Below are 13035 nucleotides of genomic sequence, written 5' to 3' on the forward strand. Positions count from 1 at the left end.
TCCTGCTCCCAAACACAACACCGCTTTTGTGATTGGTCCGTACAAAAAGTTTACGGATCGGTGAAACTCAGCGGGTTCGGTACAAGATGGATTCTCGGAGGTTCGTGAACTCACAAATTCTGCAATAATTCAGCTTGCAGCGCAATGTTAGCAATCTCCCTCTCTATCCACTTTTCAAACCTGTCTTAAAACATCACTATGGGGTAGATGCCACGGACTTCCGGGTTTCACACATCAGTGCCGTTTCCGGCCACTGCTAGCCGCGTTCCAACACTCGCACGCCCACCCCTGCGCCCCCCTACCGTGCGCTCCCACCAATGGGCACGAGCTCTCTGAAATGCTTCGGAGAACTGAGACAGAACTACTACACACTTGCACCCATCGACGGGAAGGCGCCACCAAGGGGCACAATGTTTGCAGCGCAAGCAACGGGATGTGGCTCACACGTCGCAAACAGCAATCGGAAACAGCGCTGATATGCGAAAGCCGGAAGTCCTGCCTCCTCTGTGGCAAATGCCCCATTCTTTGGCCTTTGACTCAGCATGAGACTTAGCATCGTTTCAGTGCTGTATGGTGTCTGCTGTATGGTGTTATTAATTTGATACTTATTGTATTTTCTTGTTTACTTACCTACTTCTTGTTATTAATTTATTAACGTTAATTTTATTTACTTGTATACTTAGCGACTTATATTTGATATTTTATTTTGTTTCACTTGTCTTGACTGCATGACTGATTACTATTCCATTGCAGACAGCACTTTTTATGCAGCAATGTTTGTTTTAAAGTCATTTATAAATAAAGTTAAGTTGACAGGATTTCAAAAATATTGCAACCCTGTCTCAGAATGATATCGTACAGCTACAAAAACAATTAAGAACCATCAAAAAGCCCAAAACGGGTCACAATACGGCCTACGGGTTAAAATTAAAAGACTACCTTCTGGATGTGAGAATTATAAATAGAACCGAGACCACCCAATTTAAAAAAAATAAAATAAAATAAAAAAAAGCCTGTTCTTTTTTTTTTTTTTTTTGCTGGTATACCACAGGGCAGGTCCAGTTTAAAGCATTACTTCCTAAAACTATTTCCCCAAGAGTGAAATGACTCATGACGTGACGTGCCCATATTAAATGTGGTGCGACGTTTCGTGACAACCTTGCATGACTCGTCTCCAGTACTTAAATGATTTAACTGTGTACGTCTGATTAAGTAATTTGATTATAGCCTAAGTTAACTTCAAATAATTTTGAGACGAGTAAATTATTCACTGAAGGTGGATCGGACGCGCGCACACACGCACAGACATATTAAAGTGTATTCTATTTCTTTCCAATCAAAAACAGGAAAGTAATTAACACCCAAACTGATTTGCAACTAATTACATAAATGTATAGTGACGTGATTTGTCAGAGAACTTGGATTGCATGTCGCCGGACACGGGACCATCTCTTTGCCACGTTTCACTAAATGACGTAAGCGGTTTCAGTCTGACAGTTTTGTAATGCAGTAACGACTTCCCAGTTAGCGGAGAGAACCGGCGCTTCGTCTTTAATGCAGAAACATTTTTGCGGATAACGCTTCGATGAGCAGGTTCTTTTTGTAAAATAAAAGGAACAACACTGTTCGTCATTTTATGCCGAGTAACTAGCTGAGTTGGTAACTGCTTCCTGGTTGGAGTCGCAGCCATTTTGGATTTTGTAGTGAGAAACAACTAGCCGGTCGTGCTTCTGGGAGCCGTCTAAGCTAGCTGCCGTTTCCACACATCATATCAAATCTCCCCACGAGACGGCAACACACTTTTCAACAAGTCCACAATGAATCCCGAGTAGTAAGTACTATTATTACGAATGGCGTGTCACGTTTCAGTGTGTCGGTTGGTATTACAACAGACAAGTTAGCGGTGTCTGTCAAGTGAAGCTACGTTAGCAGCTAACATCAGCTGACTTGCGTCTACCCACCGGAACCTACCACCGACGTCTCGGATGAACGCATCTTTTTATTATTGTTCATGTCAATGTTGTTATCAATATTAGTATTCATGTCAGGTGGTTGTCAGGCAATTACATTTTTTTTAATAAAAACATTATAATTTAACGACTTAGCCATAAAATGATCGTGAGGTTGGAGGGGATCCAAACTTGCATTGGGCTTGCATTGATCTTGACAGGTTTGACTATACCGTATAGACATCCCGTCATTTACGTATTAATTGATTAACGGCTATGGTAAGCTCTTGGGAAAAAAAACACATCTGGAGACTGTGTGGCCCGGCTACGTCGGACTAAGAAGAGTACTCCAGTAAAAGAGAAACTAGCATCGTTAACACCAAATGTTTATTGTTAATGTAGTCTACTGTTTTGTTAGGCTTTGGGAACCAGTGGCACTGGTCCGTAGATATTAGCTGCAAGGCCAAACTCCCTTGTTAAAACTTCACTCATGATTCAGTGTAACGTCAAAATTTGGTTGCATTATGCTACCCGTTGGATCGAGCTAAATATGAACGTCATTACATCGTCAAATTTAAGGTTCTAAGTTCCACGACTGACTTAACTTTGATCTCTGTTAATTTTAATCATATCGTGTGAGGAGAGAGGAAGCAGAACCTCCATCAGTGTCTTGGTCATGAGAAGATCACATGCCATGGACATGCCCACAATTCCGCCACAGTAGAGTTGAGCAATTAGCTTACCACCTCTTTGTTTTCTTGGCTTGTAATACATTATTAGGCAGGTGTTTTAATGACTCATAGTTGTCAAGATGTTCTTTGTTAACTGTCATTCATTATCCTTTCAAGTATACTTTTTAAAAATAATTTCTCCACAGTCCACACAAGGGATGTAACAATAGGTCGCTTGCACATCGTAATGCATCATGGGAGTTTTTCCTTCGGGCGCCATATTGGGTGTCCGCCGGTTCACAAGGTACACTCGCGAGTTACACGGTAGAGCTTATCAACCTGATGTAATTTTCGCAGTATTTTCACGATTTACCGGAAGATCAAAAACAACGATACAGGCAGAAGGTGTCTCTGTGTGGCGGGATTGATCCTAATTACGTCCTGACCAAGGGTGATTTTTTTTTTGACGGAGAAAGCTTGCTGGCCAAATGTGACATCTCTGGACATCTTTCCCTACCTCGTGTTGACAACATGCTCCATAACACGCCAACAAATCCCTGGAGGCTTACAATTATTTTGTAAGCGGGTGGATACAGAGTGTAAACTTTAACATCGCATCAGAAGAAACGGTTGCTGTTGCACGTAAGTAAACCACATGGTGTTGGTAATTCTGCACACAAAAATGTTGATTTGTTCTCAGGCTTCCTGTTTTCATTGTGTTTACATGCACAGCTAGGTTTACCTGATGTGGTTTTTCTAACAATTTTATAACAGGCAAATATGGCAGAGCGTATAAGAATAAAAAGTAACTATGCACAGCCTCCCCGTGGCTTAATTAAATTTAATGCTACCCTTTCACTAGTTACATGTTACTTAATCAACTTATTCTAAATGGTTAAGGTTAACCACTCTCAGAGGACGTATTTTTAGTTTCAGTTTCCAGTACAATAAAACGTGTTCATGGTAACTACTGAGCATACTGACAGCTTTTCTTATGATCTCACGGTTAAGGAGGCTGTCACAACACCCAATTTCTGTCTGGTGCCGGATGGCAACAATTCCCATCACTTGTCACGACAACACCAATAGTATTACCAGGTATGTATGGCTTTACTTTTTGTAGTTTCTTATTTAATTCTATGTTTCATATTTTCATTACAATGTTTGTAATATTTTCAGATTCAGGCACAGATGAGTTTAACTGGACGGACTTCTGCGACTTTGTGGTGTGGACAAAGTGTGATTGAGCGAGTCCACCCAGATCGCTCGTTTTGGCCAGTTGGAAAAGCCAGAGTTTTTTTTCCCCAAAATCCCCTCCTTACCTGAACTGCTCGGGAGAGCATTTACTAGATCAGCAGTGGACTTCCAGTGTTCCTGCTCAGCCGCTGTCACCTACCACTTGCTCATGTACTTCAAAGATGCGGAATAAAGTAGTTTTTTGTGCTGCAGCAGATTGTAAAATCAAATGATATCACTTGAAGTGTGCCAATCTAGACTGCCAAAAGGACAGTGGTTTTGTGACAAGTGTGAAACAAGGATTATTGGGAAAACTGTAACACAGTACTGGTACTTGTCTTACATTAAACAAATTTAAAAGAGAGCAACTTTTTCCTCTGTACATAGCATAATGAAAGTCATTGCGTACCCCATCAACATTACATCATACCGTCATCTCAGGATGGTAGGCACCTGTGCTAAAATAAACTACATTAATTAACAGTTCAATTTTTAACCCTGAAATTACTACATCTAATCATTATTCACTTCATTTTTTGTGCTTTTAGAAATAATAGAGATTTATGCCATTACTTTAAGAGGGACCATATTGCACATTGAGTCAAATCCTGTCATTTGTATTATGTATAGCTTTGTAAACAAACCCAACAATAGAATTTGTATAAACGCTGCCTTTATTAGCGCCAAACAAACAGTCGCATGTTGTCCTCCTCCAATGCTTTGATGCTCGCCTTCGTTTCCATCATGTCATTGGCAATCAAGTCGGTGTGGCATGAGATCCCTAAAGAAAAAAATAAAGAAAAAATCACAAAAAAATACGGTACCAGTAATAGGTTTAATATAGTAAAGTAGTATAGTTTTTTTGTCAGTGTAAAAGAAATGTACACATTTTGTTGCATTTTTTAATGTATGAACATTGCTACAGGCAAATACTTATTTCTATAAACACTTCCAAATGTCTCTAAAATATAAGGTGCGTGTACACACACAAACAAACACATACATTCACTCATGCATACAATATATCATGTAATGAATTCTGAGTGGCATACCAGAGTCAATGATGTCAGCAGTACTTGAGGGTACAGGTTACTGGAGCCATCTGGCTGCATAACTGCAACAATCTCTGCCACTTCGAGTCGTCTTTTCTTTGCTTGTCTCTCCTGTGCACGTTCATATCTTGGCACCGACTGGGCTGAGACATAGATGTTGTAACTTGGGACCCAACTTTAATGTTGGAGCCCAGTCGGGATGATTGGACAGAAAAACGGGCGCAGGGCGACCTGTTAAAATAAACAAATATATAAACAAATAAAATATGGAAAGACTGGTTATTTTACCGCAGTAGGGTGGCCGTGAATAAGTTCTTTAGCATGATGTGTAGGCTACCGGGGGTCTGTTTTCTTGCATCACCCCCGGGGGTCTGTTTTCTTGCATCAGCCCCTTCTGTCTCTTTTTTTCCCAAGTTTACATTTTGCCACCAAAAAACATGTTATCGGCATTAAAAGCCCAAGACTAATCAATCCAATTTCAGCAGTAAACACTTTGCACTGGCACGACTTGGGTGAAAATGTTCGATGTTAGCTTTCGGCTAACGTCCGCTAGCCAGCTTGTACTACCGAACTTGCTTGCTCATGAATCCAAAACATAAGCAACTTGCCCATATATGGGCGGTCGAAACGTTATTAATCCTCATGCATTAAATAAAGGTAAACAAGCTTACCGCTCACAAAGTGATTGCTGCACACACGAGCCCAAAGTAACGACTTCCCTCCGGAGTCCGCACTCCTCTGTCTCCAGGCCCTGGTTCCTAATTATTTTCGGAATTCGGAAAAAAGACCGACCATTTTCCCCCTTGGCTTTGTTCGAACAGCCAACGATGCAGCAACAATGTACCATTTTAAACGCAGAAAACAAACGTGATAGATATGTGTTAGACCGAATCGCTACGTAAATGGAGGCCACCCAGCATGGCGACTACGAGAAATCCGAGGCGGAAGTGACGACATGTGCAAGCGACCTATATCCAAAACATCACAATACGATATCATGATATGAAGGTTACAATATGATAATTATCACGATATTTTGGGGAGGCTGGCAATATATAAAAAAGGTCACAATATTGTTAAAAAAAAAAAAAGATATGAAAAAGGTTACAATATAGTAAAAAAAAAAAAAAGAGCTTGTACTAAACAACCTACAATATTGTGATTTTGTACATAATAGCAATGCATATAATCAATCAACCTACAATCTCTAATAAAACTTAAAGGGATACTTCACTTATTCAGATCATTATAGCAGTAAAAAGTTCATATTTGGTCTATAATTAATTTGATACTTTCATTTTTTTTTCACGTACAATTAGTACCTTTAAAAACACATTTTGTAACTTGCTGTCGACTGAAAATGATATCACAAGGGCTCAGGTAACAAATCACATCTCACCTGCTTTGTAGGTTTGGTCATGTAACATTCACAAGCTGAGCTGTGATTGGTTACCTGAGCCCTTGTGATGTCATTTTAAGTCGACAGTAAGTTGCAAAATGTGTTTTTAAAGGTACCAATTGTACATGAAAAATAATGAAAATATCCAAATTTATTATAGGCAAAATATTCATGTTGGACTGCCAAAAATGGCTAAATAAGTATCCCTTTAATGTTGAGGTACTTACTTTTTAATACACTCACATATTGAGTTGCTCCACATATTGACTCTTCACAAGCATATTACGTTCCCCTTCATCTGACCATTAGCGTGGATTTTAAACATAGAAGGGCCAAAACATGCCTTGTGAAAATTAAACTGCACTAAAAAAAGAACTGGCCAGGGTACCAGAACTGCACAAATGTAAATCAACCTGACTTTTTTTTTTTTTTTTTTTTTTTTTTTAACTGATGTGCTGCTTTTAACTCATTAGTTCCCAGCCATTTTCACAGAAGCAATCCCGTTCACTCCCATCTATTTTTACCAGATTTTGACTGATTTTGCAAGGCTCACAGATATTGTGTTCTATTGCTATAAAAACATGGAACCTATCAAAAGAAAGATTAAATCTCTTCTTTCATCAGGGGAAAAAAATATTTCTGTTTCCGGTTTGCAGCAATTAGCGTTAGACTATCGCTAAGTTTAATAAATTCTCACAAATCTATTTAGAATTGTGAGTAATTTAGGTTTTTTTTTTTTCCCAACATGGGGTTCTGCTGCCATCTGCTGGCCGTTTGTGTAATAACTACCATTTCTGCATCCATTCTTTGCAGTTGAGAGGCTTCATCAAAGCCTTCTGTATGCTCTAGCATAAAAAAAACCTAGTGCTGTTAAAGTTAAAGCGTTAATAGATTAATTAATCACAGAGAAATGTCGCATTAATCACGTATTAACGCGTCTTAATCGCACTTTTTTTTTTGACTGCACTTGAGCCTTTATCGTAACCGCGGATGGTTACATTGAAGGCTGCGCAGGTCAGTGATTCGGTCAATGCATGGCATTTCCTACGCCTGTTGTTCCAAAATGAGCGGGGTGACTCCAGTTGGTGTGCTCGGTGGTAAATTTCACTTTAAAAAAACACCCTGATGGGACTTTAGATAAGTCAACTCAACTCAACTCAACTCAAGTTTATTTATATAGCGCTTTCAAACAGCCTGAACTGTCACAAAGCGCTTTACAGAAAGACAAAAAAACAAAAGTAATTTACGTTTTAATTAATAATTGCTGAATTGCACCCAATTGATACGATGCTGTTACGTTTTGAGCAATACACGCATGCATGCAATTGCGCACATGCATTTAACCAATGTTTATAAATGACATTCAGATAATAAAATGCGTTAATGTCAAAATATTACGGTATTTTGTATTTTATATTACGCAAGTAATATAAAAAAATAAAATAAAAAAATAGCTGATTAATCATGATAATCAAAATTAAAAAGTGTGATTAATCAGATTAAAATTTTTAATAGTTTGATAGCACTAAAAAAAAACAACAACAACAACTTATAAATACATCTTTGGGAACACTTAAAGGTACACTCAGTATTATACAGTGGCATCTAGTGGTGAAACAATAAATCATTCGGAAAAAAAACCCAATTGTTTGTGTTAGTAGTATGTAAAAAGATATGTTGTATCGCATAAACGTACTTTTTTTTTTAAATATAACGGTTAGTCGAGAAATCGCAAATTATCTTACATGTCCGGGCCGCGGCTTCTAGTGTCCGCCATGTTTCGCCGCCATCTTTCTGCTACGGGTGCCGTCAACGACAAATTTCAGCGCTCCATTTCTTAACGCGTTTTTGGAACGCCTTTGCAGACGCACTTCCGGTTTGTATGGCGACCGCATGTACACGAAGAAGAAGAGTTTCCGGTCCCCGAAGAGAGCATTATCAAGCTATCAATTGCTTTGGGAATTTATTTTATTTCAGCGCGACAAAACAAGAGTTTATATTGTAGCCGCATTTGCCAGATGGAGAGAAATGAGGAACAGACTAGGTTTGGGACGTGCCGGTGCCTTCGACTGCTTTCTACTTGACCGGTAAGTAAGAGTACATTTGTGTTTACGTTTTGAGAGCGAGAGAAAAAGTATACATCGTACTAATTAATACGATGTTCGTACCTTTGTTTTACGATCACTGTATCTGTTGATTAGCAACTCCGCACCACTCGAACGATTTCGTTATGAAGCTACTTGCTTTGAAAAAAAAAAAAAAAAGATTCCCGCTGGCACGTTATATTTAGAGTAAATGCGCAAGTTATTGTGTAATGTAATGTAACTGTGATTTCGGAGGTATATTTGCCCATAACTTCAATGGAGAATCTAAAGCATACTATATTAGTGGAGGAGTTGAAAATTATTTTCGTTGTGGTTGGTGAAAATAGTGTTCTCGAAATAAATTTTCGGCAGGGAATAACTTTCTGGACTTAAATGCTGGCTGCACCATAAGCACTGCGAGAGTCTGAACTCTCTCACTCAAGTGTGTACTGGTCCATTGTGTAATTGGGTGCACAAGAATTTACAGGCTGCTACGTTTTCCACGGAAACTCGACAAGCAAGCAGCCTTTGCATATTCTATGCAGTCAAGTTACTTTTATCTAGCTAATACAATGTTTTGGGCCCAAAAACTAAAGATCTTACCTCTATTTTGGGGGCTTTGTTGGAAAGTTGGTGACATATAGTAGTATCATCAATTATTTTATTTTATTTTATAATTTTGTTTTTGTTTGTGTCACACTAGATCAACAGCCAAACCTGAGGGCTTCCAGAACCATATTCTGATGTATACAAGCATTCATGCACCGTTTAAATACATCACCGACCTGCAAGAAAAAAAAAATATCAAGGGGAGAGTCAGCAGCCATATTGGAATGCCCCGAATGAGGACACTTGAATGGAGGACCCCAGAAGGCTTCGGTGTTGTACCACCAGTATCTCCACCTACCATATCTGAGCTGCAACAAACTGAAGTCAGCCGACGTCTTGGTATGTCATTTACATATGGACGGTATTACACACTACATTAACTTTTTGTGTGAAGCAATACGGAATGGTCACATGTACAAGCACCACTTGTTTTACACAGGACCTGCTGACCAGGTGTCTGAAGCCATGGAGTGACTCCTCCCTCACTTTCCTCAGCAAGCCTTTGAAGAATATGATATCATCGTTGGTGGGAACATGCCCTCACTCCATAACATGTACTTGTGCAGTCAAGGAGCATGTCAAACTTAATAAAACCAGCAAACATTGAAGTGACTTCATTTTACTGCAGTCTGTTCACACAATCAATGGACAAGCCTTCCTTAATTTTGCCCCAATAACATCATAGAGTAGGCGAAAAGTAGTGTTACAGATCATACTATGTGTTTGGGAGAGTTTGAGGAATGTTGCAATGTTAATGGTAGAGATAGACCGATATGCTTTTTTCAGGGCCGATACCGATTCCGATTATCGGTAGTCAAGGAGGCAGATAACCGATATTTGAAGCCGATATTCATTTGCAGTAAAAGTTAAAATGTTGGCACCAAATTTTTGAATAATGCAAACCCTAACCGTTCTTTACAATGGATTCTCACACTGCACTTTTCATTTTACATCCTTCTATCTGCAATAAGACGTTGGTGGCGGGGGGAGTTAAATGTGGGGGCCAATGTGATATTACCTTTTATAGCATTTGGGATACTTGTAGTTTTATTCTATAAATGTTATATTTTTATATTTTGAAGTAATAGGAGGAACCCTGTCATTCAAAATGTGCATCAGCTGTGGCATTACTTATTACTACAGCAAAAAAAAATACAAAAAATTCCATGAGAAAAACTATTCATCCCTGAACACCATACAGTTCTTGTAGACCTTATTATAATTATTGTTATTGTTACCATATAGACAGTTTTGATAAGCTGAGGATCTTAAATCGAGAACAGCAATATCATGCAACTCCTCTCTACAAGAGAACTGTCAAAAGACACTTCATCATGTAGTTTAGTGCCACTTAGGATGCCCCAATCAACGCAGAAAAAGGTAGAGTAAAATAACTTGGTTATAATAATAGTAAGAATAACTTGGTTAAACAGACATTGTTGCGGTGGACCGCTGCCACTTTCTGCTGTTTAATGTGTTTTACACTTATAGACACGTGTGTGTATATGGGCCCACTATTCTCTCACTACTGTACTGTACTGTATCACTTAATGGCACAGATGTACTTGTCTAAATAATAACTGGGCTGCAACATTGCTAATTCACATTAACAAGCACTATCTTAGCTGTCCACATGAATAGTTACTAACACACGAGAAAGTTATACAACACACCAAACATGAGCTCATTATTCAAAGTATGATGCACGTAACGAAATTACATCACTGAACATTAATTGCAGCCGACTACGGCCGTAGATGTTACATATTAGTGGCATCCATTGAGAGCATAATGTCCCAACTCACAGCAGACATGACGTGAAAAGAGAGACAAAACAAGCAAATAAGCACACTATACTTTAGTGCACTTCTCTACTAATGCCAAACATACGGAAGAGAACACGTTCGTGTAGTTAAACGGTGTTTGAGACACTTAATTAGTTACGGAGCGGACTTTAACGAGGTGCACAACGAGCTGTCAATCAAATCGACGTCGAAGCTTAAGGCACACAATGGCAAACCAGTGCGACAAATAAACACAATATAAAGTAACTAAACGCTATTTAGTGTCACTGTGGCATCTCACTGCATAATAACCGCTATGCAACAAGTAGTGGACGTGACCCAGAATGCAATGTGTGCGTCACGAGAGGTAAATATAATGATATTACTCTACTCTTAACATGGAACTAGACAATATAATAATGACAACTGTTAATATTTGGAACCTTTCTAACAAACATTATTTACTTAATTATGTGAAAATGTGTGTGATTCCCTCCCCGAGAAGTTCAAGTAGCGAATTAGCTACTGGGTGTTAGCCTACATGCTAAGCTGAACACACCACTGTTAGCTAGCGGGGATTCAATGCAAGGCAATGCAGCTCCATTCATATAGTGCATTTAATACACAACAAAATTCAATGTGTTTAGCTTATCATGGTGAAACGATCGGCGGAGTCTCTTCTCTTTTAACTTACCTTCGAAGCATGTGTCTGTCGCGTTGTGTCCGTGGGTGCGTGTGTGACCGGCTACTGTGATACAGGCATACACTACTGATTGGTTCTGGCTCTTGCACGGCTAACCAATCAAATGCTGCTATGGGCGTTACATTGCTGGAGTTGGACTCCATAACAGACAGAGACGCTCTGGGCTGCATTCGAAGCGAAAAGACGGAGTTTTAAATGGATCGCTCATATCGGCCGTCAGATTAATAAAACAGACCGATACCGATATGTACCAATATGTCAAATATCGGCCCCGATTATCGGCCCGACCGATTATCGGTCTATCTCTAGTTAATGGGGGACAATGTCAGCACACACACACACACACACACACACACCTACTCGTTTTTGCTACATAGTGGGGACTTGATGGGCGAGGGATTTTTTTTTTTATTGCAACGTGAGGACTTCACTTCAAACATAAAAAAAAGTTATTTATGCAACTCAGAAAAAAAAGATTTTAGGACACAATTTTTTTTTGGGTCCGTGCTCACCCAGTAATCACCTTCAAAAGCCATATTTCTTATTTTGTTTTTTTTTTCAGGTTTTTGTCACCTCATGGGGACATGTAATGCCATAAACCACCAGCAGATGTCACTATTTTTTTTTTTTTTTAGAGCCTGTTTCAGGTCAGCAGTGGTTAATCAGAATATTTGAAAGGCATGCTCGTCATTTTAAATATTTATATGAGCTGTCAAACGATTTAATTTTATTTTAATCTGATTAATCACAGTTTGGAATTTTGATTAATTACGATTAATCGTTTAATTAAAAGGCTTTTTTAATACATAGTTTTGCCCGCCAAATTTAAAGAGCACGTTGCGTGTTAATTCTTTTAACAATTAATGTTGAGGGCGTCTTCAACATTTTTTGATTAACTGCACATGCTCATCCTTGTCTTTTTCTAATTACTTGCATAATTTAAAATGGAAAAAATGACCCCAATATTTTGACATGAACAAATATTGTGAATGCTATACGCAAAGATTTATTACAACCTGTGCTACCTTTAACGTAACCATCCAGCGTCAGCTAAAGTATCATCTGTGGTCAAAATGAATAGTGTGATTAATCTGCGTTAATACATGATTAATGCGATATTTTTTTGTGATTAATTACCCTAATTGGTTAACACTAACTTTGACAGCCCTAATCTGTGCATAGAGTACAAATTCCAATCTTATTTTTTTTAATTATTAATCTGAAAATTGTGTGAAACAAATGAAGTGGACACTATTTAAAAATGTAGACTGTATAGCATAAAGTAAATGAATACTGCTCAGGTTATCAGTTTCGAAGACCTCTGGTCTTTTTAATCCACATTTGCCAATCAAAACAATTGCATGCAACAGTGGCAGCAGAAAATTGTTTTCAAAGGGTCACTGAAGAAACACTGTGTTTTGCAGAAGCTCTTTTTAAGGCATCAATGCGGTTTTTCACATAAAATTTCACTGCCTTCCAGGTTCTCCCATTCAGCACCATTGGCGATGTATCAATGCAGTTAATGCATTGAGCTTTCTGTGGAACCTT

At 38.7% G+C, this 13035-nt stretch overlaps 1 protein-coding gene and 2 long non-coding RNA genes across 4 annotated transcripts in view; all 3 read left to right on the top strand.

Moving 5' to 3' along the window:
* The first annotated feature begins 1461 nt into the window (after nucleotides 1–1461).
* The window catches only part of LOC144001768 (ras-related protein ORAB-1-like), a 38637-nt gene continuing 27063 nt past the window's right edge, over nucleotides 1462–13035 (top strand). The window contains exon 1 of the mRNA XM_077496321.1: nucleotides 1462–1831. Within this exon, the coding sequence (XP_077352447.1) occupies nucleotides 1818–1831 (14 nt within the window). The 5' untranslated portion in view covers nucleotides 1462–1817. The remainder of the gene's footprint in view (nucleotides 1832–13035) is intronic.
* Nucleotides 1842–6210, top strand: LOC144001770 (uncharacterized). Its single transcript, XR_013278585.1, has 3 exons — nucleotides 1842–3262; nucleotides 3632–3718; nucleotides 3800–6210. It is a non-coding gene; the product is annotated as an uncharacterized LOC144001770 (long non-coding RNA).
* LOC144001740 (uncharacterized) lies at nucleotides 6406–9608 on the top strand. 2 transcript variants are annotated; one of them, XR_013278577.1, is made up of 3 exons: nucleotides 6406–8394; nucleotides 9095–9339; nucleotides 9440–9608. It is a non-coding gene; the product is annotated as an uncharacterized LOC144001740 (long non-coding RNA). The 2 variants fall into 2 exon arrangements; XR_013278576.1 differs by having other exon boundaries at nucleotides 6406–9339.

This window comes from Festucalex cinctus, chromosome 14, assembly GCF_051991245.1.
Source record: "Festucalex cinctus isolate MCC-2025b chromosome 14, RoL_Fcin_1.0, whole genome shotgun sequence".
Lineage (NCBI taxonomy): Eukaryota > Metazoa > Chordata > Actinopteri > Syngnathiformes > Syngnathidae > Festucalex > Festucalex cinctus.